The 22,237-nt window shown below is 42.5% G+C and overlaps 1 protein-coding gene across 6 annotated transcripts in view; it reads left to right on the plus strand.

Annotated features, from left to right (window-relative positions):
- SLC44A1 (solute carrier family 44 member 1) overlaps positions 1-22,237 on the plus strand; it is a 227,171-nt gene that overhangs the window by 81,706 nt on the left and 123,228 nt on the right. For 4 of the 6 annotated variants that reach the window (XM_051855994.3, XM_051855997.3, XM_051855996.3 and 1 more), the window contains exon 4: positions 20,913-21,049. The exons of the other annotated variants lie outside the window; for them this stretch is intronic. In XM_051855994.3, coding sequence (XP_051711954.2) covers positions 20,913-21,049 — 137 coding nt within the window. The remainder of the gene's footprint in view (positions 1-20,912; positions 21,050-22,237) is intronic. 6 annotated transcript variants of the gene reach the window in all.

Below are 22,237 nucleotides of genomic sequence, written 5' to 3' on the forward strand. Positions count from 1 at the left end.
TACTTCGTTCCCTTTAAAATACTAAGTAGTGTTCCATTGTGTGAACATACCACTTTTTGTTTGTTCAGTTTTATGAATATTTATTATCATTTCTTATTATGAATAATAAAGCTTTAAAAATTCATGTACATGATTTTGTTTGAATAGATAGTCCCTTACTCTTGGGTAGATGCCTAAGATCAGGACTGCTGAGTCATAGGACAAGAGTATGTTTTAATTTATAAGAAATTGTCACTAGATTCCATTTTGCATTTGCATTGGGAAGGTAGAAGGGTTTTAGTTGTTCCACCTCCTCACTAACGTTTCCTATTATCAGTGTTTTTATTTTCAGATGTTCTAAAGTATGTAGTGTTATCTCACTGATTTTAATTCACATATTTCCTTTAATTTTTTTTAAAAAAATTTATTTATTTATTTTTGAAGGGCATAGTTACAGAAAGAGAGGGAGAGACAGACAGAGAGATCTTCATCTGCTGCTTCAGTCCCCAAATGGCCACAGTGACCAGGGCTGAGCCAGGCGAATGCCAGGAGCCTGGAGCTTTCTGCAGGCCTCCCATGTGGGTGCATGGAACGAAGCACTTGGGCCATCTTCTGTGCTTTCCCAGGCACATTTGCAGAGCACTGGATCAGAAGTGAAGCAGCAAGGCCTCAAATCAGCATTCATATGGGATGCTGGTATCACAAGTGGTGGCCTTACCCAGTATGCCATAATGCCAGCCTCTAAAAAATTTCTTTAAATTTATTTAGCAAGCAGAGAGGAAGGAGGTAACAGACGGACAAAGAGAGTTCCCATCCTGCCCATGATAGCAGGGACTGGGCTTGGAACTGGAGCCAGAGCTGGAAGCTCAATCCCATGTCTCCTATGTGGGTGGCAGGGACTCAGTTACTTAAGCCATCACAGTTGTCTCCCATAGTCTGCTTTGACGGGAAGCTGGAATTGGGACTTGGAACCAGGAATCAAACCCAGGTATCCCATGTGGAAAGTAGGCATCTTAACTGCTGACCCAAACACCAGCCTCTCAAATATTTCCAGTGACTAGCATTATTGAGCATATTTCTAAGTGCTGATTGACCAGTTTGCCTGCCTGCCTGCCTTAGTGAGGTGCTCACATCCTTTCACATCTTCATTATCGTCATCTTCCAAAACAAGTTTCACAAATTGGTTTGTCATAAGAGGTCTTTGTATAATGAGGATTCTAGACATTTGTTAAGTATATGCTTTTGCAAATTTTTTCTCTAATCTGTGGTGTACCTTTTTGTTAATGGCATCTTTCTGTGAGAAAAAATTTTTGAATTTTTGATAAGGTCGAATTTATCCATTTTTTAAATGGTTCATGTTTTTCATGTTCTATCAAATCATTGCCTTACCCCAAGGTCAAAAAATTTTCTATATGCTTTCTTTTAAGAGTTTGCTTATTTAGCACTTATGTTTATGTCTGTGATCCACTTTAATTTTTATGTATGATGTGAAAAAAAGGTCAGGGTTTATCTTCTTCCTCTATAAAGACACAGTGATTTTGCACATTTATTGAAAAGACTATCTTCCCTATTGATTATCATGGCACTTTTGTCAAAAATAGATTTTATTTTAAGTTGAGGACACAGAAAGATATTTAGGGGGTTTCTTATAGTGGCAGATGCCAATATTTTGGAGAAATAGAAATAGTTTTTCTCAACTTAAACAAAAAAATCAACCTTTTTTATGGCACTGTTTTTATTAGTTATTTGAAAGGCAGAGTTAGAGAGAGACAGCGGGGGAGAGTGGGAGAAAGAGAGAAATATCTTTCATCTTCTGGTTCACTTCTCAAATGGCCACAGTGGCTGGTACAGGCCAAAGCCAGGAGCCTAGAACTCAGTCTGTGTCTCCTAAGTGGGTGGCAGGGGCTGGAGTACTTGGGCCGTCATCTGGCTTTCCCAGAAACATTAGCAGGGAGCTGGTTCAGAAGTAGAGCAGCTGGACTTGAACCGATGCTCATATGAGATGCTGATGTCAGAGGCAGCAGCTTAAAACAAGCTGTGCCCCAATGCCGCCCCTATAGCATTGTTTTTAGTAACTAGTTGCAACAACACATATAAAAAAAATAAGTGGAGTATGTGTAAGTTATTAGAGAGTACAATGAGAGTATTTTCTAATGACAAGAGGCTATAACCTGGAATGTTTGGATATATAAGAAAGCATATCTTGAGATGAGGTTCTTAAATTATAGATTATGAAACATATGCCTAACTAAATTCAGTCATTTGTTTTATCAGTACACAGAAAATACAATGAAAAAGATAATATTTGTGTTGTTAAAAATAAAACTAATATGTATTATGGCCTAATAGAGAGAATTACATTACTTTAATAGAAAGAAAACAATAAGAGAAATATAACCTACTCCTGGCCAAGTAGTTTTAATGCAGTAAAGACGACAGTACTAACAAAGGCAATTCATAGATTTAATTCAGTAAAGGTGCTAGATTGAACTTGATTGACAGTATAAATCAGAGTCAGGAGAAGGCAAGAATTTCAGAGCTGAAATGTTTTTTAAAAATTCTTTTTTTAAAAAGATTTATTTTTTTTTTTTTTTTTTTTTTTTTTTTTTTTTTTGACAGGCAGAGTGGACAGTGAGAGAGAGAGACAGAGAGAAAGGTCTTCCTTTGCCGTTGGTTCACCCTCCAATGGCCGCCGCTGCAGCCGGCGCACCGCGCTGATCCTGGCAGGAGCCAGGAGCCAGGTGCTTTTCCTGGTCTCCCATGGGGTGCAGGGCCCAAGCACCTGGGCCATCCTCCACTGCACTCCCTGGCCATAGCAGAGAGCTGGCCTGGAAGAGGGGCAACCGGGACAGAATCCAGCGCCCCAACCGGGACTAGAACCCGGTGTGCCGGCGCCGCAAGGTGGAGGATTAGCCTATTGAGCCACGGCGCCGGCTCAAGATTTATTTTTTAGTTATTTGAAAGGCAGAATTAGATCTTTCATCCATTGGTTCACTGCCCAAATGCTGCAACTGGCAGGGCTATGCCAAGCCAAAGCTAGGAGCCCAGAACTGCTTTGGGTTTCCCACATGGGTGAAGGGGCCCAAGCACTTGGGCCATCTTCCATTGCTTTCCCAGGTACATCAGCAGGGAGCTGGATCAGAGTGGAGCAGCTGGGTCCCTAACCAGCACCCATATGGAATTCCGGCATCACAGGTGGAAGGTTAACCTGCTACACCACAGTACTGGTCCCTAAAAATTATTTTCATTCACAAAATAACTTGAGAAGGATAGAATTCGGTGTATATATTGTTAGACAATGAAATGGGGAAAAAATGTCAGGAGCCACACAGTGGAAGTAGGAAAGAGGTTAGACTAGAGAAGTCGGCTAAGTGTAGTTATTGAAGTTGAACGCCAAGTTAACTGTGAAGTGCCTGGCAAAAAGGGGAACTCGTGGTTTATCAGAGTTTGCAAAAGCCTCTAGGCAACCATTGTGTATCAGTTAAGTGTGTTGGGTATAAAACAAGAAATATTGAATGCTTTGAACTTAAATGCTTTGCATGTTCCATGTAAAGGAGGTAGCTACTTAGTTATAGCTGAATTTTGGCATGTGGAGGCATGAGCCCAAGGATGTTGATTTCTCAAGAGAAGCCAGAAAGTTGTTGGTGAGAAGAGTCAGGGGAGTACACAAAACCTGTTGATGTTCTGATTTTAAAATGTTGGCAGTTACTGTAGTGACCAAAGTATGGGAGCCAGGGGTTGCTCACTGCATAAAAAGTATGTCTTTAATTGTCATTGTCTAACAGTTGTATAGTTTAGAGGGAAATGAAAGGAGTTTTGAGTTTTGCCATTCTAGATCAGAACTTGTTCCTAAGTACATTAAGAAGACTATTTAAAAGCAAGTTAATAACATAGAAATAGAGAAAATAAACATAGTGAGAAATCAAGTAAAATAAAAGCTGTGAAAGCAAGCAGTGTTTAATAAAAAATATTAGATTGAAATACTTTGAAGAAAACTACATTTAGGGGCTGGTGTTGTGGCATAGCAAATTAAGCTTCTGCCTGCGATGCTGGCATCCCATGTGGGTGCTGGTTCTAGACCTGGCTGCTCTACTTCCCTTCCTGCTCTCTGCTAATGCACCTGGGAAAGCAGCAGAAGATGGCTCCAGTGCTTGGGTCCCTGAACTTGGAGCAGGGTTCATGAGCCAAAATGACACACCAAGGCTAGGAAGCAGTCTTTTATTATGCCAGCATAAGGCTCAGTAAGATTTTTATCTAAAAAGCCTGAGTCCCAAACAGTGGTATTGCCTTATGTATGTTTTTAGCTTCTTTGTCTCCCTTATATGGCTATGTGCATACATTTGATTGGGTATTCTACATGGCAGCTATAGGAATTGATACAATACTGGGCATGGGTACTAGTTACTGATGATGTTTCTTTCACACACATACTGAGCTGTGTGTATTCTGGCAAAGGTTAACAACATTGCTCTGTTTAGCAAGCAGAAGCCAAACTTGTTACATATAAGCAGGTAATAGCTACAGTTGAAGCATTCATAGGCAAGCAGGTAATGACCACATTCCATTCCCAAGGAAATTTCTTTTTTCTCTTTCTTCTGATCTTGGTAAGGCCTCTACCACACACCCATGTGTGAGACCCAGAAGAACTTCCTAGCTTCAGCCTGGCCTAGCTCCAGCCACTGTGACCATTTGAGGAGTGAACCAGCAGATAGAAGATCTCTCTCTCCTCTCTCCATAATTCTGTCTTTTAATAAATAAAAAAAAATCTTAAAAAAGAGAAAATCACATTTAGATCTATTTTAATCTCATTCCATGTAAAAATAAGCTCTGGATGAATTCAATATTTTGAAATGAATATTATATTTAATATAGATAAGGTAATTTCTATACCATTGAAACAATAAAGAAATTAAATAGCACCAAATGTTGGCATATTTCATTTTTAAAAAATTTGATTCTCAGATTTAATGATAAAAGCAGCATTATAGGAGCCGTATGTGTGGTTTTTCTATGAAGAATAAGATTTTTCATGTAATTGGGATGTATTTGAGGGTAGACCCAATAGATTTACACTACAGAAAATAATCACAGTAATATTTGGTTTGAAGATCTTTATTTGTAAAATGAAATTAATAATATTACTGACTTCCTGTTTTAGAGGAATAAATATGGCAAATGATATATACTGCTTAGTACAATGCCTGCTACCATAAATGTGTATATAATCGCCTTCAATATCAAAATAAGTTTCAAAGTTATTCATCAAAACTTCTTGCTTCTTTAGCCCTAAATGGTAGAAACACAGCTTATCTAACCAACTTTATGTTTATGTCATTTACAAAGCACTTTCACATATTCTGTCTCATTGATTCCTCATGCTAGCCCTGGGAGCTGTTTAAATGTTTCCTCCGTGGAGGCTTTTAGGATTCACTCTTCCATAGTCACAGCTTGGTGTTTGCCATCACCCTTAATTGTTCCACCTACAAAATCGTTCAGATAATTCAAGAATTCCCAATTCTGACCTCAGGATTCTTCTTCCAGCTTGCATTTTCTTGCATGTTCTGTTTTGCTCACTGCAGCCATTCTTTGACTAGTCCTTTAACTCCTACTTTCTGTTAAGTCTGTTAAGTGCTCTTTTTTTTTTTCTCTTACCATCCTTATTTTTTCTTGTCATATAATTTTTGATAATGGCGTACTGTATAGTGCCTAGGTTTCAGTCCGCAATATCCTAGACTCACTGGTCTAAATCAGTGCTAGGCATCTTCCTTAAGTTTTTGCTTTCCTGCACCCACATGGGAGACAAAGGCAGTTCCTGGCTCCTGGTTTCGGCTTGGCCCAGCACTGCCTGTAGCAGCCATTTGGGGAGTGAACCAGTGGATGGATATCTTTCTCTGTCTCTCCTTTTGTATACTCTCTTTCTTCCATTTCTCACCTGGCTAACTTTTATTCATTCTTTAGGTCTTTAGACATCCTGTCCCCTGGGCAGGTAACCTGACTCTCCTTCCAAGAGGCTTATTTTATGCCTTCTCTGCTGTTGTTCTTACAACTGCTTCTCTTTGTCCCCCTGCCCTCTGGCTTTGAACACTAGGAAGGGAGACACTTCTATCCTCTTTTCTCTGCTATTGCACTTAATACATTTCTTGTAATTGTCTCCTAGTACTCTGGACTTTTAACACTGGGAAGGGAAACACTTCTATGGCCTTGTGTATCACTGTGTTTCTGGAATTTATTTAGCCCTGCACCTCCTGGCAGAGTAGGTGTTCAATACTTTCCTGTTGAATGAATGTATTTTTCACTACCTGTAGTATTTGCCTCCTTTTCTTCTCACTACTACAGCCCCACTTGGCAAATCTTACACAATTATCATCCATTTATTAATTTGGTAAAAAAAAAAAAAGGTTTTAAACTTGTGGTTGCTTGCTTTTTAAAATTATTTATTGGAAAAGCAGAGGGAGAGGCACACAGACAGATAGATCTTCTGTACACTAGCTTACACCTAACTGTCTACGACAACTACAGCTGAGCCAGCCTGAAGCCAGGAGCCAGGTACTCAATCCAGGGGACACAACTACCAGAGCCATCACCTGCTGCTGCCAGGGCACAAATCAGCAGGAAGCTAGAATCAAAAGTGGGGTTCAGACTCAAACCCAAGCACTCTGATGGGGGATGGGAATGTCCCAAACAGTGTTCTAACTGCTGTGCCTAACACCTGCCTCTGAATGCAGTTAGTATAGGGCTGTTTTCTGTTCCAGACATTATTTTCTGTACTAACAATACAGTGATGAGTTAAGCAGTCAAATAACTCTGCCTTCATGGAGCTGATGCTGTACTGGTGGAGGTAGATAATAATCAGATAAGTAAGTAAAATGTACAGTATATGAGTGTTGAGGAAAAACAAACAAAGCAGGAGAGATGGAGAACATGCATCAGAGTAGAGCTGAGGTTTTAGACAGAGTGCCCAGAGCAGGCATCCTGGAGGTGACTTTTGAGTAAAGATTTAAAAAAAAGTGAAGGGGTAAACCCTGTTGCTCTCTAGAGAAAAGCTGTTCAGGCAGACACACAGTGCAAAGGCCCCAAGGTGAGAGTGTGCCAGATTTTTTGAGGAACAGAGAGGAGACCAGTGGGAGGTGAGGTCAGACTGGTAAACATTTTGTCAGTATTGCTGTCTTAATCTGATCCCCGGGCTTCCTCCACAGTTTTCAGGTCTCAGTGCTATGAATTACCAGAAAGGACTATGAAGCTTTCTCTTCTTAGCAGGTGCCTGTAAATCAAGGGCTACAGGCGTGCTGGCAGAGGCGCTGCTGTGCTAGTTAGAGTTCCGCTGCCTCTTTATGGATTGTGAGGCGTGTGGTCGGGTTTTATTTTCAACGTGGTACTTCTTTCTAGGGAGATTGTTACCTCTTCCTCAGTGGTATTGGGAAGGCTATGAGGAAGTGGGATATCCTTGTCATCAACTTCACAGGCTGGGTTTCCCACAGCTCACTTCAGTCCTTCTTGCCTAAGTCCTATTCTCTAATCTTAGTCCATATTCTGCTGCTGTAACAGAAATGTATGGCGCAGGTAAATTATAAACAATAGACACATTTATTGGCTCAGGGTTCTGGAGGTTGGGAAGTCCAACGGTGAAGGCTGTGTCTGGTGAGGGCCACGTCACTGCATCGTAACACAGTGGAAGGCATCCCACAGCAAGAGAGCATGGGGAAGAGAGAACAGGGTGGCTGGACTTACCCTTTTTTTCAGGAGCCTATTCCCAGTGTTAACTGACCACTTTTTTTTTTTCCTTTAAGATTTATTTGTTTATTTGAAAGTAGAATTAAACAGAAAGAGGGAGAGACAGAGAAAGATATCATCCATCCACTGGTTCACTCCCCAGATGGCTGCTACAGGCAGTGCTGACCAGGCCAAAGCCAGAAGCCAGGAGCTTCCTCTGGGTCTCCCACATGGGTGCAGGGGCCCAAGAACTTGGGCCATCCTCTGCTGCTTTCCCAGGCATTAGCAGGGAGCTGGATGGGATGTGGAGCAGCTCAGTGCCCATGTGGGCACAGTATCACAGGCAGTAGCTTAATTCCCCACTCTGCAACGCCAGCCCCACTAACCACTCTTGAGAGACGGCTGTTAATCCAGTCATGAAGGCATTGCCCCTATGACTTCTTCTGCTCTTCAAGGTCCCATCTCTTAATACCATCACAATGACAATTAAATTTCAGATTTTGCTTTAAAGGTTTATTTATTTATTTTTTTTTTAGACAGTGAGAGCAAGAGAGATAGACAGAGAAAAAAGTCTTCCTTTTCCGTTGGCTCACCCTTAAATGGCTGCTACCACCAGTGCGCTGCGCAGATCCGAAGCCAGGAGCCAGGTGCCTCCTCCTGGTTTCCCATGCGGGTGCAGGACCCAAGCACTTGGGCCATCCTCCACTGCCTTCTCGGGCCACAGCAGAGAGCTGAACTGGAAGAGGAGCAACCGGGACAGAATCCAGTGCCCCAACTGGTGTCGGCACCGCAGGAGAGGATTAGCCAAGTGAGCCGTGGCGCCGGCCCTTTAAAGGTTTATTTTATTTATTTGAAAGACGGAGTAACAGAGAGAAAAGGAGAGACAGAGAGGGAGAGATCTTCCATCTGCTGGTTCATTCCCCCAGATGGCTGCAACAGCCAGTGCTGGCCAGGCTGAAGCCAGGATCTAGAGCTTCTTTCAGGTCTCCCATGTGGGTACAGGGGCCCAAGCACTTGGGCCATCTTCTGCAGCTTTCCCAGGCATATTAGCAGAGGCTGGATGGGAAGCAGAGCAGCTGGGACTTGAACCAGCACCCATATGTGATGCCGGCATCACAAGCGATGGCGTTACCTGCTATGCCATAACACTGGCCCCTCAACGTGAATTTTGGAGGGGGAGATGCACCAGCCTTAGCAGTGACCATGGAATCTTAATACAATCCCCTCAGCCACTATTTAGAGTTTCAGTTTTGAATATAAATTGCTGGTCTTGACTTGTTTCTCTCTTTCACTTCCAGAAAGTTGCAGGCCAGCAGAGTTTTATGATGTGTTTCAGTTAATTGGGTTGGCTTACTGTGGGTTTGACCACGCTTGTGGTATAATACAGCTCTTCTTGGGGCATCTGGGTCCTGCCTGGAATGACAAGGCTGGACGTGCCTTCCTGGCAGTCCTCCCTTCCCCCAGAAACTAGAGGCCTCCTCTGGGCAGCATCCCACTGTGGGTGGAGTACAGATCTGCGGGCTCAGTGAAGCCTATATTTAGTAATGCCAGAAGCCTCTGCTAGGCTGTTCTGTTTTTCCTTTTGGTGTGTGTGATTCACTAACAGCAACATACTCGGTGGAGAGGGGCTATAAATTGTAAATTGATATGAGGCAATAATTGGAAAAATGATCAGACTCCATTTTTATTTCCCTCTGGGGAAGGCACGTGTCAAGAATCACTAAAGCGGAAGGCGATGGAGGGATTTTTCAGCCAGCTTTCCGGCACGAGTGCTGCAGCACTTACGTCCTGATTAGTGAGGAGAGAAGCCAAATTCGGCAGGAGGCGGCCAGCAGACCTGGTATCTGCTTGCCACCTTTTGCTCCAAAAAGCCTTGCCGCAGAGTTGCCATGGCAGCGGGAGGCGGTTTAACAGCTCAGGCTCATCTCTGGAGTAGTGCTGCTGTGCCTCAGCCGGCCCCTCTCTGGCCTCCAACCCGAGGGGCTGGCCCTGGCAGGGCGTCACTGTGCCGGGGCCATTTGAGCGTGTGTTGCCTAATGGAGTAGAGCTGTCAGATGCTCCAGGCTGTAAGGGTGCCTTCCTTTTCTGTCCCCTGCTTCTCCTTGGCGCACAGCTCTTTGATGCTGCATCCTACCGTTGACCTTATCAGATTATTTGCAGTTGCTTAAATATGCTCTTTCATGCTTCTGTGCTTTTAGACATGCGCTTTCCTCTGCCTAGAGTGTTCCGTTTTCCATCTGTCTGGAAAATTCCTACTCACTTTCAAAATGTGGCTTAGATACTACCTCCTCCTCCTCCTCCCTAATGCTTCCGCTAACCCCTTATTCTCCAAGCAGAAGTTGTTACATAATTCCCATTGCCACCAGTCGCTTGGTTTTGAAATTACTATATGTTTTGTCTCTTTTTCTCTAGACTTTGTGATTTGTGTTAAAGAAAATGTGTTTTATGAATTTTATACCCAAAGGGCCTTGCCCAGGAGTAAACACTTACTGATGTTTGTTGAATGAATGAATGGTTTTCACACCATCCGGTATAATGCTTCTCATGGGAATGCTGCACTATATCGGCTCCAGTGGAACTTTGTTTGCCCTGGGACCCCTGAGTTTAATATGATCTCCTTGTCCTGCAACTCACTTTCCATTGTGACAGAGATTTTGCTCTCACTTTCTAGTGTAAATTGGAAAGAATATCACTGGGGAGTCAATTCAAGCAGTGTGGCCCTAGGTCAGTCGCCTGCTCATAGACCTCACTTGTTGAAGTACAATGTTGTCAGAGAAGAACCTAAGATGCCTGTGACTCACAGTGAATTCTTCATAAATTTTATGGTTTTTACTGTCTCCTATCTTCAGGGAAGAAAATAAAACTAGAAGTTCAAGCTAGTTGTTTTAAACTCTCATTTATTTTTTATCTAAAAGGGAGAGAAACAGAAAGATTCAGAGATCTTCCATTTCACGCCTCAAATGCCCACAGCAGTCAGGACCAGGTGAAGCCAAAGTAGGAGCCACACAGGTGGCAGGGACACAAGTACTTGAGCTGTCATCTGCTGCCTCCCACCATGTACATTTTCAGGAAACTGGAGGTGGAAATGGAACCAGAACTTGAATCTCGTCACTCTGATGCAGGATGCGGGCATCCCAAGCAGTATCTTCACTGCTATACAAATTGCCTACTCACACTAGTTTCCAATCCTCCCTGGCACCATGTCATTCGGTCTCACCTTCTTACTCTGAGCACAGCTTTAAAAGTCACCTCTTTGCATGGCCCAAGTCCTTGGGCCTCTGCAGCCGCATGGGAGACCAGGAAGAAGCCCCTGGCTCCTGGCTTCGGATCAGCGCAGCTTTGGCCGTAGCAGCTATTTGGAGAGTGAACCAACAGAAGGAAGACCTTTCTCTCTCTGTCTCTCCCTCTCACTGTCTATAACTCTACCTCTCAAATAAATAAATAAGATCTTTTTTTTTAAAAAAAAAGTCACCTCCTTGCTTGGCTTTTGGACTCTTTCTGAACTTCCAGGACTTTGTGCCTCTTCTTTGCCTCACTGTCCTGTTTTCATCTGTGGTGCATCTGTCCCCTGGTTAATGGTGTAAACAGAATGTTTTATTTAGATGTGTCTCCTTTCAGTCTCCTTTCGGGATAATTTAGTTATATATTAAAAGCTTCTATTTAAAATGCTTATATTTTCCGTCTCTTTTATAATCCTGGAAACCACCTTCATAGTGATATATATATATAAAATATATTTACACACTTTACCTGCTGTTCTTTGCCGTATTTGCTTTGCAGTTTGGTTTGAGCATTTTTTCCCATTCCCAGCCAAGTTCAAAGCTTGCTTCGGCTGTTTTGCAATTCCCTTTGTAAGCTTGCTCTGTGTATCCAGCAACTGTGTTGGTGCATGTCATGTGTGCCAGTGTGCAGGGTCTAGATTGTTTACTTTTGGAGGGTCTTTCTGTTACTGCTTCCCATTCTTTTATTCCCAGTTTTGGTATTTTATTCATTCCAGTTGCTCTGAAAGATATGAAATCTAAAACAATAGTGTTTTTAAGTTATCGAAAGGCTTAGTAAAAGATACGCTGAGGGGAACAGTGAAGCACTTGTTTTTTTTTTTTAATTTATTTATTTTTTTTATTTTTTGACAGAGTGGACAGTGAGAGAGAGAGACAGAGAGAAATGTCTTCCTTTGCCATTGGTTCACCCTCCAATGACCGCTGCGGCCGGTGCGCTGCAGCCGGCGCACCCTGCTGATCCGATGGCAGGAGCCAGGTACTTCTCCTGGTCTCCCATGGGGCGCAGGGCCCAAGCACTTGGGCCATCCTCCATTGCACTCCCTGGCCACAGCAGAGAGCTGGCCTGGAAGAGGGGCAACCAGGACAGAATCCGGCGCCCCGACCAGGACTAGAACCCGGTGTGCTGGCGCCGCAAGGCGGAGTATTAGCCTAGTGAGCCGCGGCGCCGGCCAGCACTTGGTTTTAACTTCGGTTTCTGGATTATCTGTAATACTGGTTCTCCATGTTGGAGGTGTGGGGCAGGGATGCCAAGATGTGTAGTCACAGTTGGCCTAGGAAGCCTTCTCAAAATTCACGTGACCACCTCTTTCCCAACCAGTTGCCTATGGAAGTAAACTTAGGCTGTTTTGAGAAACCTTTCTAGAATGTTTTGCACACTGTTACCCTTCATCTCTTACCCATTCAGATAAAAAATTCACCTTGAGTTTTCAGTTATAATAATCTGGGCTGTCAATGTCATTTATTTAAGAGTTGATTCTTCTTTTTTAAAATTTTGTGTTTTATGTTTCAAAGGCAGAGACAGAGCCTGAGAGAGAGTTTCCATCCACTTGTTCCTTCTCCCAGTTTATAGCTGGGGCTGGGCCAGGCCAAAGCTGGGAACTCAGAACTCAAAATTCAGCTGTTTCATATGTGTTGCAGGAACCCAATTACTTGAGCCATTACCTGCTGCCTCCTAGGGTGTGTGTTAGCAGGAAGCTGAAATGGGAGTGGAGCCAAGACTGCAATCCAGGCAATCTAATATGAAATGCAGGCTTCCCAAGCTGTGTCTTAACCATTGCCCCAAGAGTTGCTTATTCTTAAATAATATGTTTTCATTGTCAAAAAAAAATAAAATTGCCACATACAGTTTGTTTTGTTTAAAATGAAACCAAAGCTAATTTGAGGATTTATTTAGCTGGCTAAGGGCATTTTCAAATCAAAAGGCAAAAAAAAAATAGCTTTGATGAATTTGTCCATTTGATACAAGCACTTTTCCTAGTTTGTAAATATTAGTTGAATACCAATTAGTTAAAATATAATTACTTATAAACATGTTGCCACAAATTGATGGAACTTCAGAACATTGGAAACAGAATATTGAAGTTACTATAGAATGGTTAAAATTATGAATGGTATCTATAGAAAATATTTTAGGAAACAGGGCAGAATGAAAGTAGAGTAAAAGTTGACTCAGCAGGATGAGGCTCCAATTTATGCTTGGTACCTCCTGGCTCTCCTGGGTGATGTAGTGAATCCCTTGAGACCTCAGTTTTGTTGTTTGTGGCATGGTGATGGCCCCTGTCTCACAGCTGTGAGACTCAAATAAGATAAAGAATGTGAATGTGCCCAACACTGACAACCAGAAAATGGTAACAGAATCTCAATGTGTGGCCTGTGACATGTTATTTTTAACATTGTATGTGTGCATAGAGAATTAAGTTTAATGTGTTCTTAGACTGTGGAGTGTAAATGTGTCGTGTCTGTGCGTGTTTCCTGAAGTTGCCATTAAGAATTTTGTTTTGTTTTGTTGATTATAAATTATAGATTTTCCAACCCATACATAGTTATTTTCATTTGTTAGAGTCGTTACAGGAGACTTCTGGCCCCCTTGTTCTTATTTCCTTTGTGCTAGACCTGTTCTGGAAGTCTGCTTAATTCTCATCAAGGCTAATGACTCAAAGGTTGTGAAAACTCCTATGTAGATTTCTTCCAAATTAAAAATATTAGTATTGTTGTCTTGGTTTATGCCCATATTAGAAGTGTTGAGTCCAATGTCTTATTGAGGCTAAGTTGGATTGATATATTCCCCAAGGTCACAAAACTGTTGGAACCAGAGGGCAAGTCTGGATTTGTCTAACTGAAGTGTGGCATGAGGCTGCTGTCCAGCCACTAGTGTAAGTCAAGAGAATATGTTTTAAGGTATAAAAAAAGTAAAAAATATAGTAGGGTACTTTGGCTTTAGAGGAGGCAGGAGCCTACAGGACAGACAGTGCATCTCTTCCCAGGAGGTTGTCATTGATCTGGCCTAGGCCTAGCTACATAACTGTGGCAGCCTCCGGCTTGCTTTCCTTCTCCTTAAGACTAGTTTTCTACTGTCACATGATTTCTACAGCTATTTCTCAAGGCATTGCTCATCACTTAGAATTATGCATTCAATTCCTGTCCCTCACCACAGTTCCACTCCCCACCTCCTACCCCTACTCCCTCAATAACAACAGCATTTTTATAAGGATTAAATGAGTTATTCTGTGTAAAAGGTTTAATATGGTATCTGGTATATAGTAAGTACTCAGTAGATTTGGCTGCCATTATTATTTTTGTTATTGTTAATCATATTAGTAGTGTTGGTGGTGGTTCCAGTAGTAGTTAATTCAAAGGTTTTGTGACACCCTCCTTAAGGACCTGAGTGTTGCCTGTCGAGGATCTGGCTTGGTGCAATTCAGTGTGCAGGCTCCCAGGCTTGGATATGCTCAATTAGATGCACAGAGCAGATACAGGGACACTTAGTGAGGACATGCTTGTTTCTAACAAAATGTTGCCAGAAATAGTTCTCTCTGTGCCCTAGTTCCTTGCCATCAGTCACAGAAGTAGACCACAAGTCCCACTTCCAAATCACATTTTTTTTCCCCATTTTATTTGAAAGGCAAAGAATCAGAGAGGGACAGAAAGAGATCTTCCATCTGTTGGTTCACTACCCAAATACCTGTAACAGTCAAGGCTGGATCTGGCTGAAGCCAGGATCCCAGAACTCCATCCAGGTCCCCCGTTGGGTGACAGGGACCCGTCATGTGTTGCCTCCCAGAATCTGCATTGGAAGGAAGCCGGATTGGAAGCAGAAACCAGGCATTTCGATAAGGGATGCAGACATTCTAACTGGCAATTTAACTATTAGGCCGAAAGTCTACCCCCAACATCACATCTTTCTTCCTGGCTGCTTTCCTTTCCTTTTGTCTCTGAAGAACATTAGTGTTTTGGAATTCACTAACAGGATGACCCAAAAAAATTTTTTTTGTTTGTTTTTCATTTGGTTTGTATCTTATACCTGAGCTTCACACAGGCTTCCTGGTCCTCTTGCTGAATTGAAGTGTTCAAAGATCTCTCTGGTACTCCACCCCTACTTATTTTTTTTCTAGTATCCTGTTTTTTTTTTTTTTTTTTTTTTGACAGGCAGAGTGGACAGTGAGAGAGAGAGACAGAGAGAAAGGTCTTCCTTTGCCATTGGTTCACCCTCCAATGGCCACCGCGGCTGGCGCGCTGCGGCCGGCGCACCGCGCTGATCCGATGGCAGGAGCCAGGAGCCAGGTGCTTTTCCTGGTCTCCCATGGGGTGCAGGGCCCAAGCACTTGGGCCATCCTCCACTGCACTCCCTGGCCACAGCAGAGAGCTGGCCTGGAAGAGGGGCAACCGGGACAGAATCCGGCGCCCCGACCGGGACTAGAACCCGGTGTGCCGGCGCCGCTAGGCGGAGGATTAGCCTAGTGAGCCGCGGCGCCGGCCTTCTAGTATCCTGTTATGTTCTCCATTCCAGTACTTATATTGACTTTACATTTTTTTGCCTTTCATTATTTTCACATAGCTTTTATTTTTAGTTATCTTTCTGGTTCCAGATTTGAATTGTGTTTTGCATAGCAACACAGTTGAACAGTATGGGAAAGGCTATTGACATATACGTAACTTTATAGAAATGTCTATGGACTCAATAGAATTGAACCTAGTGCTGAAAGGTCTTCTTCTTCTTCTTCTTCTTCTTTTTTTTTTTTTTTTTTTTACAGGCAGAGTTAGACAGTGAGAGAGACAGAGAGAGACAGAGAGACAGAGAGAAAGGTCTTCCTTCCTTTGATTCCCTTCCCAAATGGCCTCTACGTCCAGCATACTGTGCCAATCCGAAGCCAGGAGCCAGGTGCCTCCTCCTGGTCTCCCATGCGGGTGCAGGGCCCAAGTACTCGGGCCATCCTCCACTGCCTTCCCAGGCCACAGCAGAGAGCTGGACTGGAAGAGGAGCAACCGGGACAGAATCCAGCGCCCCAACTGGGACTAGAATCTGGGGTACCGGCGCCGCAGGCAGAGGATTAGCCAAGTGAGCTACGGTGCTGGCCGCTGAAAGTTCTTTAACTCTTATGTGGGGGTGGACATTTAGCCTAGCAGTTAAACAACGAGCCCCCATCAGGGTATGTGAGTTCAATACTAGGCTCTGTCTCTTGACTCCAGCTTCCTGCTAATGCAGACCTTAAGAGGCAGCAGTAATGGCCTAAGTAATTAGGTCCCTGCCACCAATGTGGGAGACCTGGATTCCATTCCAGCTTTTTGGCTTCAGCTCTACCCAACCCTAGCTGTTGTGGGCATGTAGGTAAAGAATGAAAGTATGGGAGCTCTCTGTGTGTCTGTCTCTCAAATTTATTTTTTATTTTTATTTTTATATATTTTTATTTTTATTTTTTGACAGGCAGAGTGGACAGTGAGAGAGAGAGAGAGAGACAGAGAGAGAGGTCTTCCTTTGCCGTTGGTTCACCCTCCAATGGCCGCCGTGGCTGGCGCGCTGCGGCCGGCGCACCGCGCTGATCCGATGGCAGGAGCCAGGAGCCAGGTGCTTTTCCTGGTCTCCCATGGGGTGCAGTGCCCAAGCACTTGGGCCATCCTCCACTGCACTCCCTGGCCACAGCAGAGAGCTGGCCTGGAAGAGGGGCAACCGGGACAGAATCCGGTGCCCTGACCGGGACTAGAACCCGGTGTGCCGGCGCCGCTAGGCAGAGGATTAGCCTAGTGAGCCGCGGCGCCGGCCTCTGTCTCTCAAATTTAAACAAAATTTTAAAAAAATCTAATTCTTACCTAGCATGAAAGCATTCATTCTGATACGCCCTCCCTTGATCGATAACATTGTACTTTGCTTTTCTCAGAAGTATTTAGTCCTCACTTTCTCTTTGGGCAGAAATAGCATCTGCAATCTTATCTTTGTCATCTTTTCTACTTTATAACATTAAAAATAACTATTGTAGGGGCCGGCGCCGTGGCTCACTTGGCTAATCCTCTACCTGAGACACCAGCATCCCATATGGGCGCTGGGTTCTAGTCCTGGTTGCTCCTCTTCCAGTCCAGCTCTCTGCTGTGGCCTGGGAGGGCAGTGGAGGATGGCCCAAGTGCTTGGGCTCCTGCACCTGTGTGGGAGACCAGGAGGAAGCACCTGGCTCCTGGCTTCAGATCGGCGTAGTTCTGGCTGTAGCAGCCATTTGCAGGGTGAACCAACGGAAGGAAGACCTTTCTCTCTGTTTCTCTCTCACATTGCCTATAACTCTACCTCTTAAATAAATAAAATCTTAAAAAAAAAAAAAAAAACTGTTGGCCGGTGCTGTGGCTCAGTAGGCTAATCCTCCACCTAGTGGTGCCAGCACACCAGGTTCTAGTCCCGGTAAAGGCGCCGGATTCTTTCCTGGTTGCCCCCTTTCCAGGCCAGCTCTCTGCTATGGCCCGGGAAGGCAGTGGAGGATGGCCCGAGTGCTTGGACCCTGCACCCCATGGGAGACCAGGAGAAGCACCTGGCTCCTGCCTTCGGATCAGCGCTGGTGCGCCGCAGCGCGCCAGCCGTGGTGGCCATTGGAGGGTGAACCAACAGCAAAAGGAAGACCTTTCTCTCTGTCTCTCTCTCTCTCTCTCACTATCCACTCTGCCTGTCAAAAAAAAAAAAAAAAAAAAAAAAAAACCAAAAACAAACAAAAAAAAAACAACTATTGTAGTCTGGTTTATATTTAATCTTTCCATTTTTTAAATATAAGTGTATAGGATATAGAGGAAATAATTTAGGATTTGGGGATTATTTTGTCTGTTTGTAACGGATCACTTAAACATTTATTTATTTACTTACGTGAAAGGCAGAGAGACAGAAATAGAAAGAGAGCTCCCTTATGCTGGTTCACTCCCCAAATGTCCCCCACAGGCTGAGCTGTGCTAAAGCCAGGAATTTAATCCAGGCCTTGTGCATTAGTGACAGACACTCGAGCCATTGCCTGCCACTTCCCAGAGGTGTACATTAGCAGGAATCTGGACTCAAAAGTGGAGCTGGGACTCAAACCCAGGCACTCTGATATAGAATAAGATGCTTCCCAGTGGCATCTTAACTGCTAGGACCATTTTAAGAAACAGTATAGCCAACTTATATTTGATCAAGGATCTAAAACCAATTCCTGGAGCAAGGACAGTCTATTCAATAAATGGTGCTGGGAAAACTAGATTTCCACGTGCAGAAGCACGAAGCAAGACCCCTACCTTACACCTTACACAAAAATCCACTCAACATGGATTACAGATCTAAATCTATGACCCAACACCGTCAAATTATTAGAGAACATTGGAGAAACCCTGCAAGATAAAGGCACAGGCAAAGACTTCTTGGAAAAGACCCTGGAGGCACAGGCAGTCAAAGCCAAAATTAACAATTGGGATTATATCCAATTGAGAAGTTCCTGTACTGCAAAAGAAACAGTCAGGAAAGTGAAGAGGCAACTGACAGACTGGGAAAAAATATTTGCAAACTATGCAACTGATAAAGGATTAATAACCAGAATCTACAAAGAAATCAAGAAACTCCACAACATCAAAACAAACAACCCACTTAAGAGATGGGCCAAGAACCTCAATAGACATTTTTCAAAAGAGGAAATCTAAATGGCCAACAGGCACATGAAAAAATGTTCAGGATCACTAGTAATCAGGGAAATGCAAATCAAAACTATAATGAGGTTTCACCTCATCCCGGTTAGAATGGCTCACATACAGAAATCTACCAACAATAGATGCTGGAGAGGACGTGGGGAAAAAGGGACACTAACCCACTGTTGGTGGGAATGCAACTATGGAAGTTCAGTAAAGCCACTATGGAAGTCAGTCTGGAGATTCCTCAGAAACCTGAATATAACCCTACCGTTTGACCCAGCCATCCCACTCCTTGGAATTTACCCAAAGGAAGTTAAATTGGCAAATAAAAGAGATGTCTGCACCTTAATGTTTATAGCAGCTCAATTCACAATAGCTAAGACCTGGAACCAACCTAAATGCCCATCAAGAGTAGACTGGATAAAGAAATTATGGGATATGTACTCTTTAGAATACTATACAGCAGTCAAAAACAATGAAAAAAAAAACTAAAAGGCAACAAAATGGAGGAATCTGGAACACATCATGCTGAGTGAAATAAGCCAGTCCCAAAGGGTCAAATATCATATGTTCTCCCTGATCGGTGACAACTAACTGAGCACCTAAAAGGAAACCTGTTGAAGTAAATGGACACGATGAGAAACAATGACTTGATCAGCCCTTGTCCTGACTGTCAAGGAACAACTTAATGTTTATTCCTTTTAGTATTGTTTTGTCTACTTAATACCATCGGTTGAACTCTTTAATTAACACACAATTATTCTTAGGTGTTTAAATTTAACTGAAAAGTGATCCCTGTTAAATATGAGAGTGGGAATAAGAGAGGGAGGAGATGTATAGTTCTGCACATGCTCAATCAGACTTACCCCTAATGGTAGAGTTAGAAATGTACCAGGGGATTCCAATTCAATCCCATCAAGGTGGCATGTACCAATGCCATCTCACTAGTCCAAGTGATCAGTTTCAGTTCATAATTGATCATAGTGATAGGATTGAGTGTCAAAGGGATCACATAAACAAGACTAGTGTCTGCTAATACTAACTGATAGAATTTAAAAGGAGAGAAGGATCCAACATGGGTAGCGGGATACACAGCAGACTTACAGAATGGCAGATGTCCTAACCAGCACTCTGGCCTCAGAATCAGCCCTTAAGGTATTCAGATCTGGCTAAAAAGCCCATGAGAGTATTTCAGGCATGGAAAGCCAAGACACTCTGGGGGAAAAAAAAAAACCTAAATGAAAGATCTCCACGAATGAGATCCCAGCAGAAAGAACGGGGCCATCAAAGAAGGAGGTACCTTTCTCTGAAGGGAGGAGAGAACTTCCACTTTGACTATGACCTTGTCTAAATAAGATCGGAGTTGTCGAACTCAAGACACTTCCATAGCCTTGGCAACTCATGACAAGAGCCTCGGGTGATTACTGACGCCATAAACAAGAGTGTCAGTTGTTAAATCAACAACAGGAGTCACTGTGCAGTTACTCCCCATGTAGGATCTCTGTCTTAATGTGTTGTACTATGTGAATTAACGGTATAACTAGTACTCAAACAATACTTTACCACTTTGTGTTTCTGTGTGGGTACAAAGTGTTGCAATCTTTACTTAATATATACTAAATTGATCTTCTGTATATAAAGATAATTGAAAATAAATCTTGATGAAGAATGGGATGGGAGAGGGAGTGGGAGATGGGATGATTGCAGATGGGAGGGTGGTTATGGGGGGGGAGCTGCTATAATCCAAGAGTTGTGCTTTTGAAATTTATATTTATTAAATAAAAGTTAAAAAAAAAAGAAGCAGTATGTATTACAGTTAATATAATTCAAAAGTAATTTAAATTCTTTCTACAAAGTAAGAATTCTGGAAAGTAAAGAAAACTAAATTCTTTTATTCTAACTTCATATATATTTTTTATATATATTCACCTTGATAATTTTGTGTTCATTAACTGAAGTTTATAGTTTATAGTTAATTAGAAACTATAATTCAAGTTATATAACAAATACTGGGATATTGCCGTAATTTTTTGTTATAATTGACAAATAAGAAAAATGAAAAAGGATGATTTCTTATAAAATCTATATATGTATATGATAAAAATTAAAATGTTAGAGAAATAGACCATAAAAATTGTGATTCCTACAGTTCTCCTGTTTTCATTGTTACTAGTATATTTAAATTTTTTAAAATGCATTTATGAGTAGATTTGTGCAGTCTTATTGTGAAGGAGTTCAGACTTTTAGGCCTAGTCACTATGCAGAGAATGAGAATGTGTTTTGTGAAATAATATCTCAGTTTCTTTCTCCATGCTTTAGGTATGTATTCTTTTTGGATCCATGCAATCTGGACTTGATAAACCGGAAGATCAAGTCTGTAGCACTGTGTGTAGCAGCATGTCCAAGACAAGAACTGAAAACCTTGAGTGATGTTCAGAAGTTTGCAGAGAGCAATGGTGAGACATGAGGCCACCCACGTCTTCACCCCAGTGCCCTATTCTCACTGTTACATATCATGTGCTTACATTCCAGTATAAATTTGTTTGAGTATTAAATAAGTCATCAGGGACCTTAAAAAGAAAAAGATAATTGAAGTAATTTTGGATAATTGAAGTAATTGTTTAAAAATATCATAGTTACTTAGGTAGCTTGTTAAACTCCAAATTCCTGGGCCCTACCCAGGAAAATTCTAAGGTGGTCTTTGGGCTCTGGAAATTGCTATTTTTTGTAAGTATCTCAGATGGTTTTTGATGTTCTCTTACTGAGTACTTTGGAAATTGCTATATTACTCTATGTAAAATTTGGGTTTTTTCCCTCTGTTCCCAAGTGTTGATTCAAAGTTTCTCAATTAGTGCTTCCCCCCAGCCCAATAACACTGTAATATAAGTATATTACAGGAATATGAAAAGTTCCAAAAAATATATAAAAATGTTGAAATCAAAATCAGTTCTTTTTCATTGTGTTGGTGTTACATATTTTTTGTGCTACTCTTTGAATTTAACATTGTCATAACTACTTTTCTAAGATAGTTTTGAGAAACTCTGAGGTTAAACACATGAGAATTAGCCGAGAAAACCAATACATCAGCTTCCTGAAATTTAGCTCTGTTCTTTTGAGTTTCTTATCTCTAGGTACTCTCCTCAATTCCGCATGACTTGACTCTGTTCTCTTCAGACAAGGCTTTTTCAAACCACTCTCTGTGGAGGGCTACATGCAGATGGCCTCTGAAGCCGATGGTTTTTGAACCTCAAGGTTTCATGTTTATATTTCATACGTGGGAATCCTCAGTACTGCCTTCGTCCTGCCCAAGTCTGCAGACTAGTTCTTGGCACAAGGGCTGACTCAGGGATTAGTCCAGTATCATATTTAGCTGGGTAAAGATATGGCCCAGCCACCATAGCTTTGCACACTAACAGGGCTGCAGAGACTTTCCTGTAAGGTGCTACCCTTCCTGGGGCAGAGGGCTGCTGCCTTCTAGACAACCAGTATTTCTGTCCCACTGTTCCAGGCTGTGAGCATAAGAAAGGGCAAACAGCCTGGGTTTGATTTGCATATGGATTCTAATTACAATTCTGTCACTGGCTGCTCCATACTAAGGAGTAAAAGGTATAGCTTCTTTGAACCTAGATTTCCAGACCTGGAAA

The sequence above is a fragment of the Oryctolagus cuniculus genome, chromosome 1 (assembly GCF_051225735.1).
Source record: "Oryctolagus cuniculus isolate XC-2025 breed Fujian yellow rabbit chromosome 1, ASM5122573v1, whole genome shotgun sequence".
In the NCBI taxonomy this organism is placed as follows: domain Eukaryota; kingdom Metazoa; phylum Chordata; class Mammalia; order Lagomorpha; family Leporidae; genus Oryctolagus; species Oryctolagus cuniculus.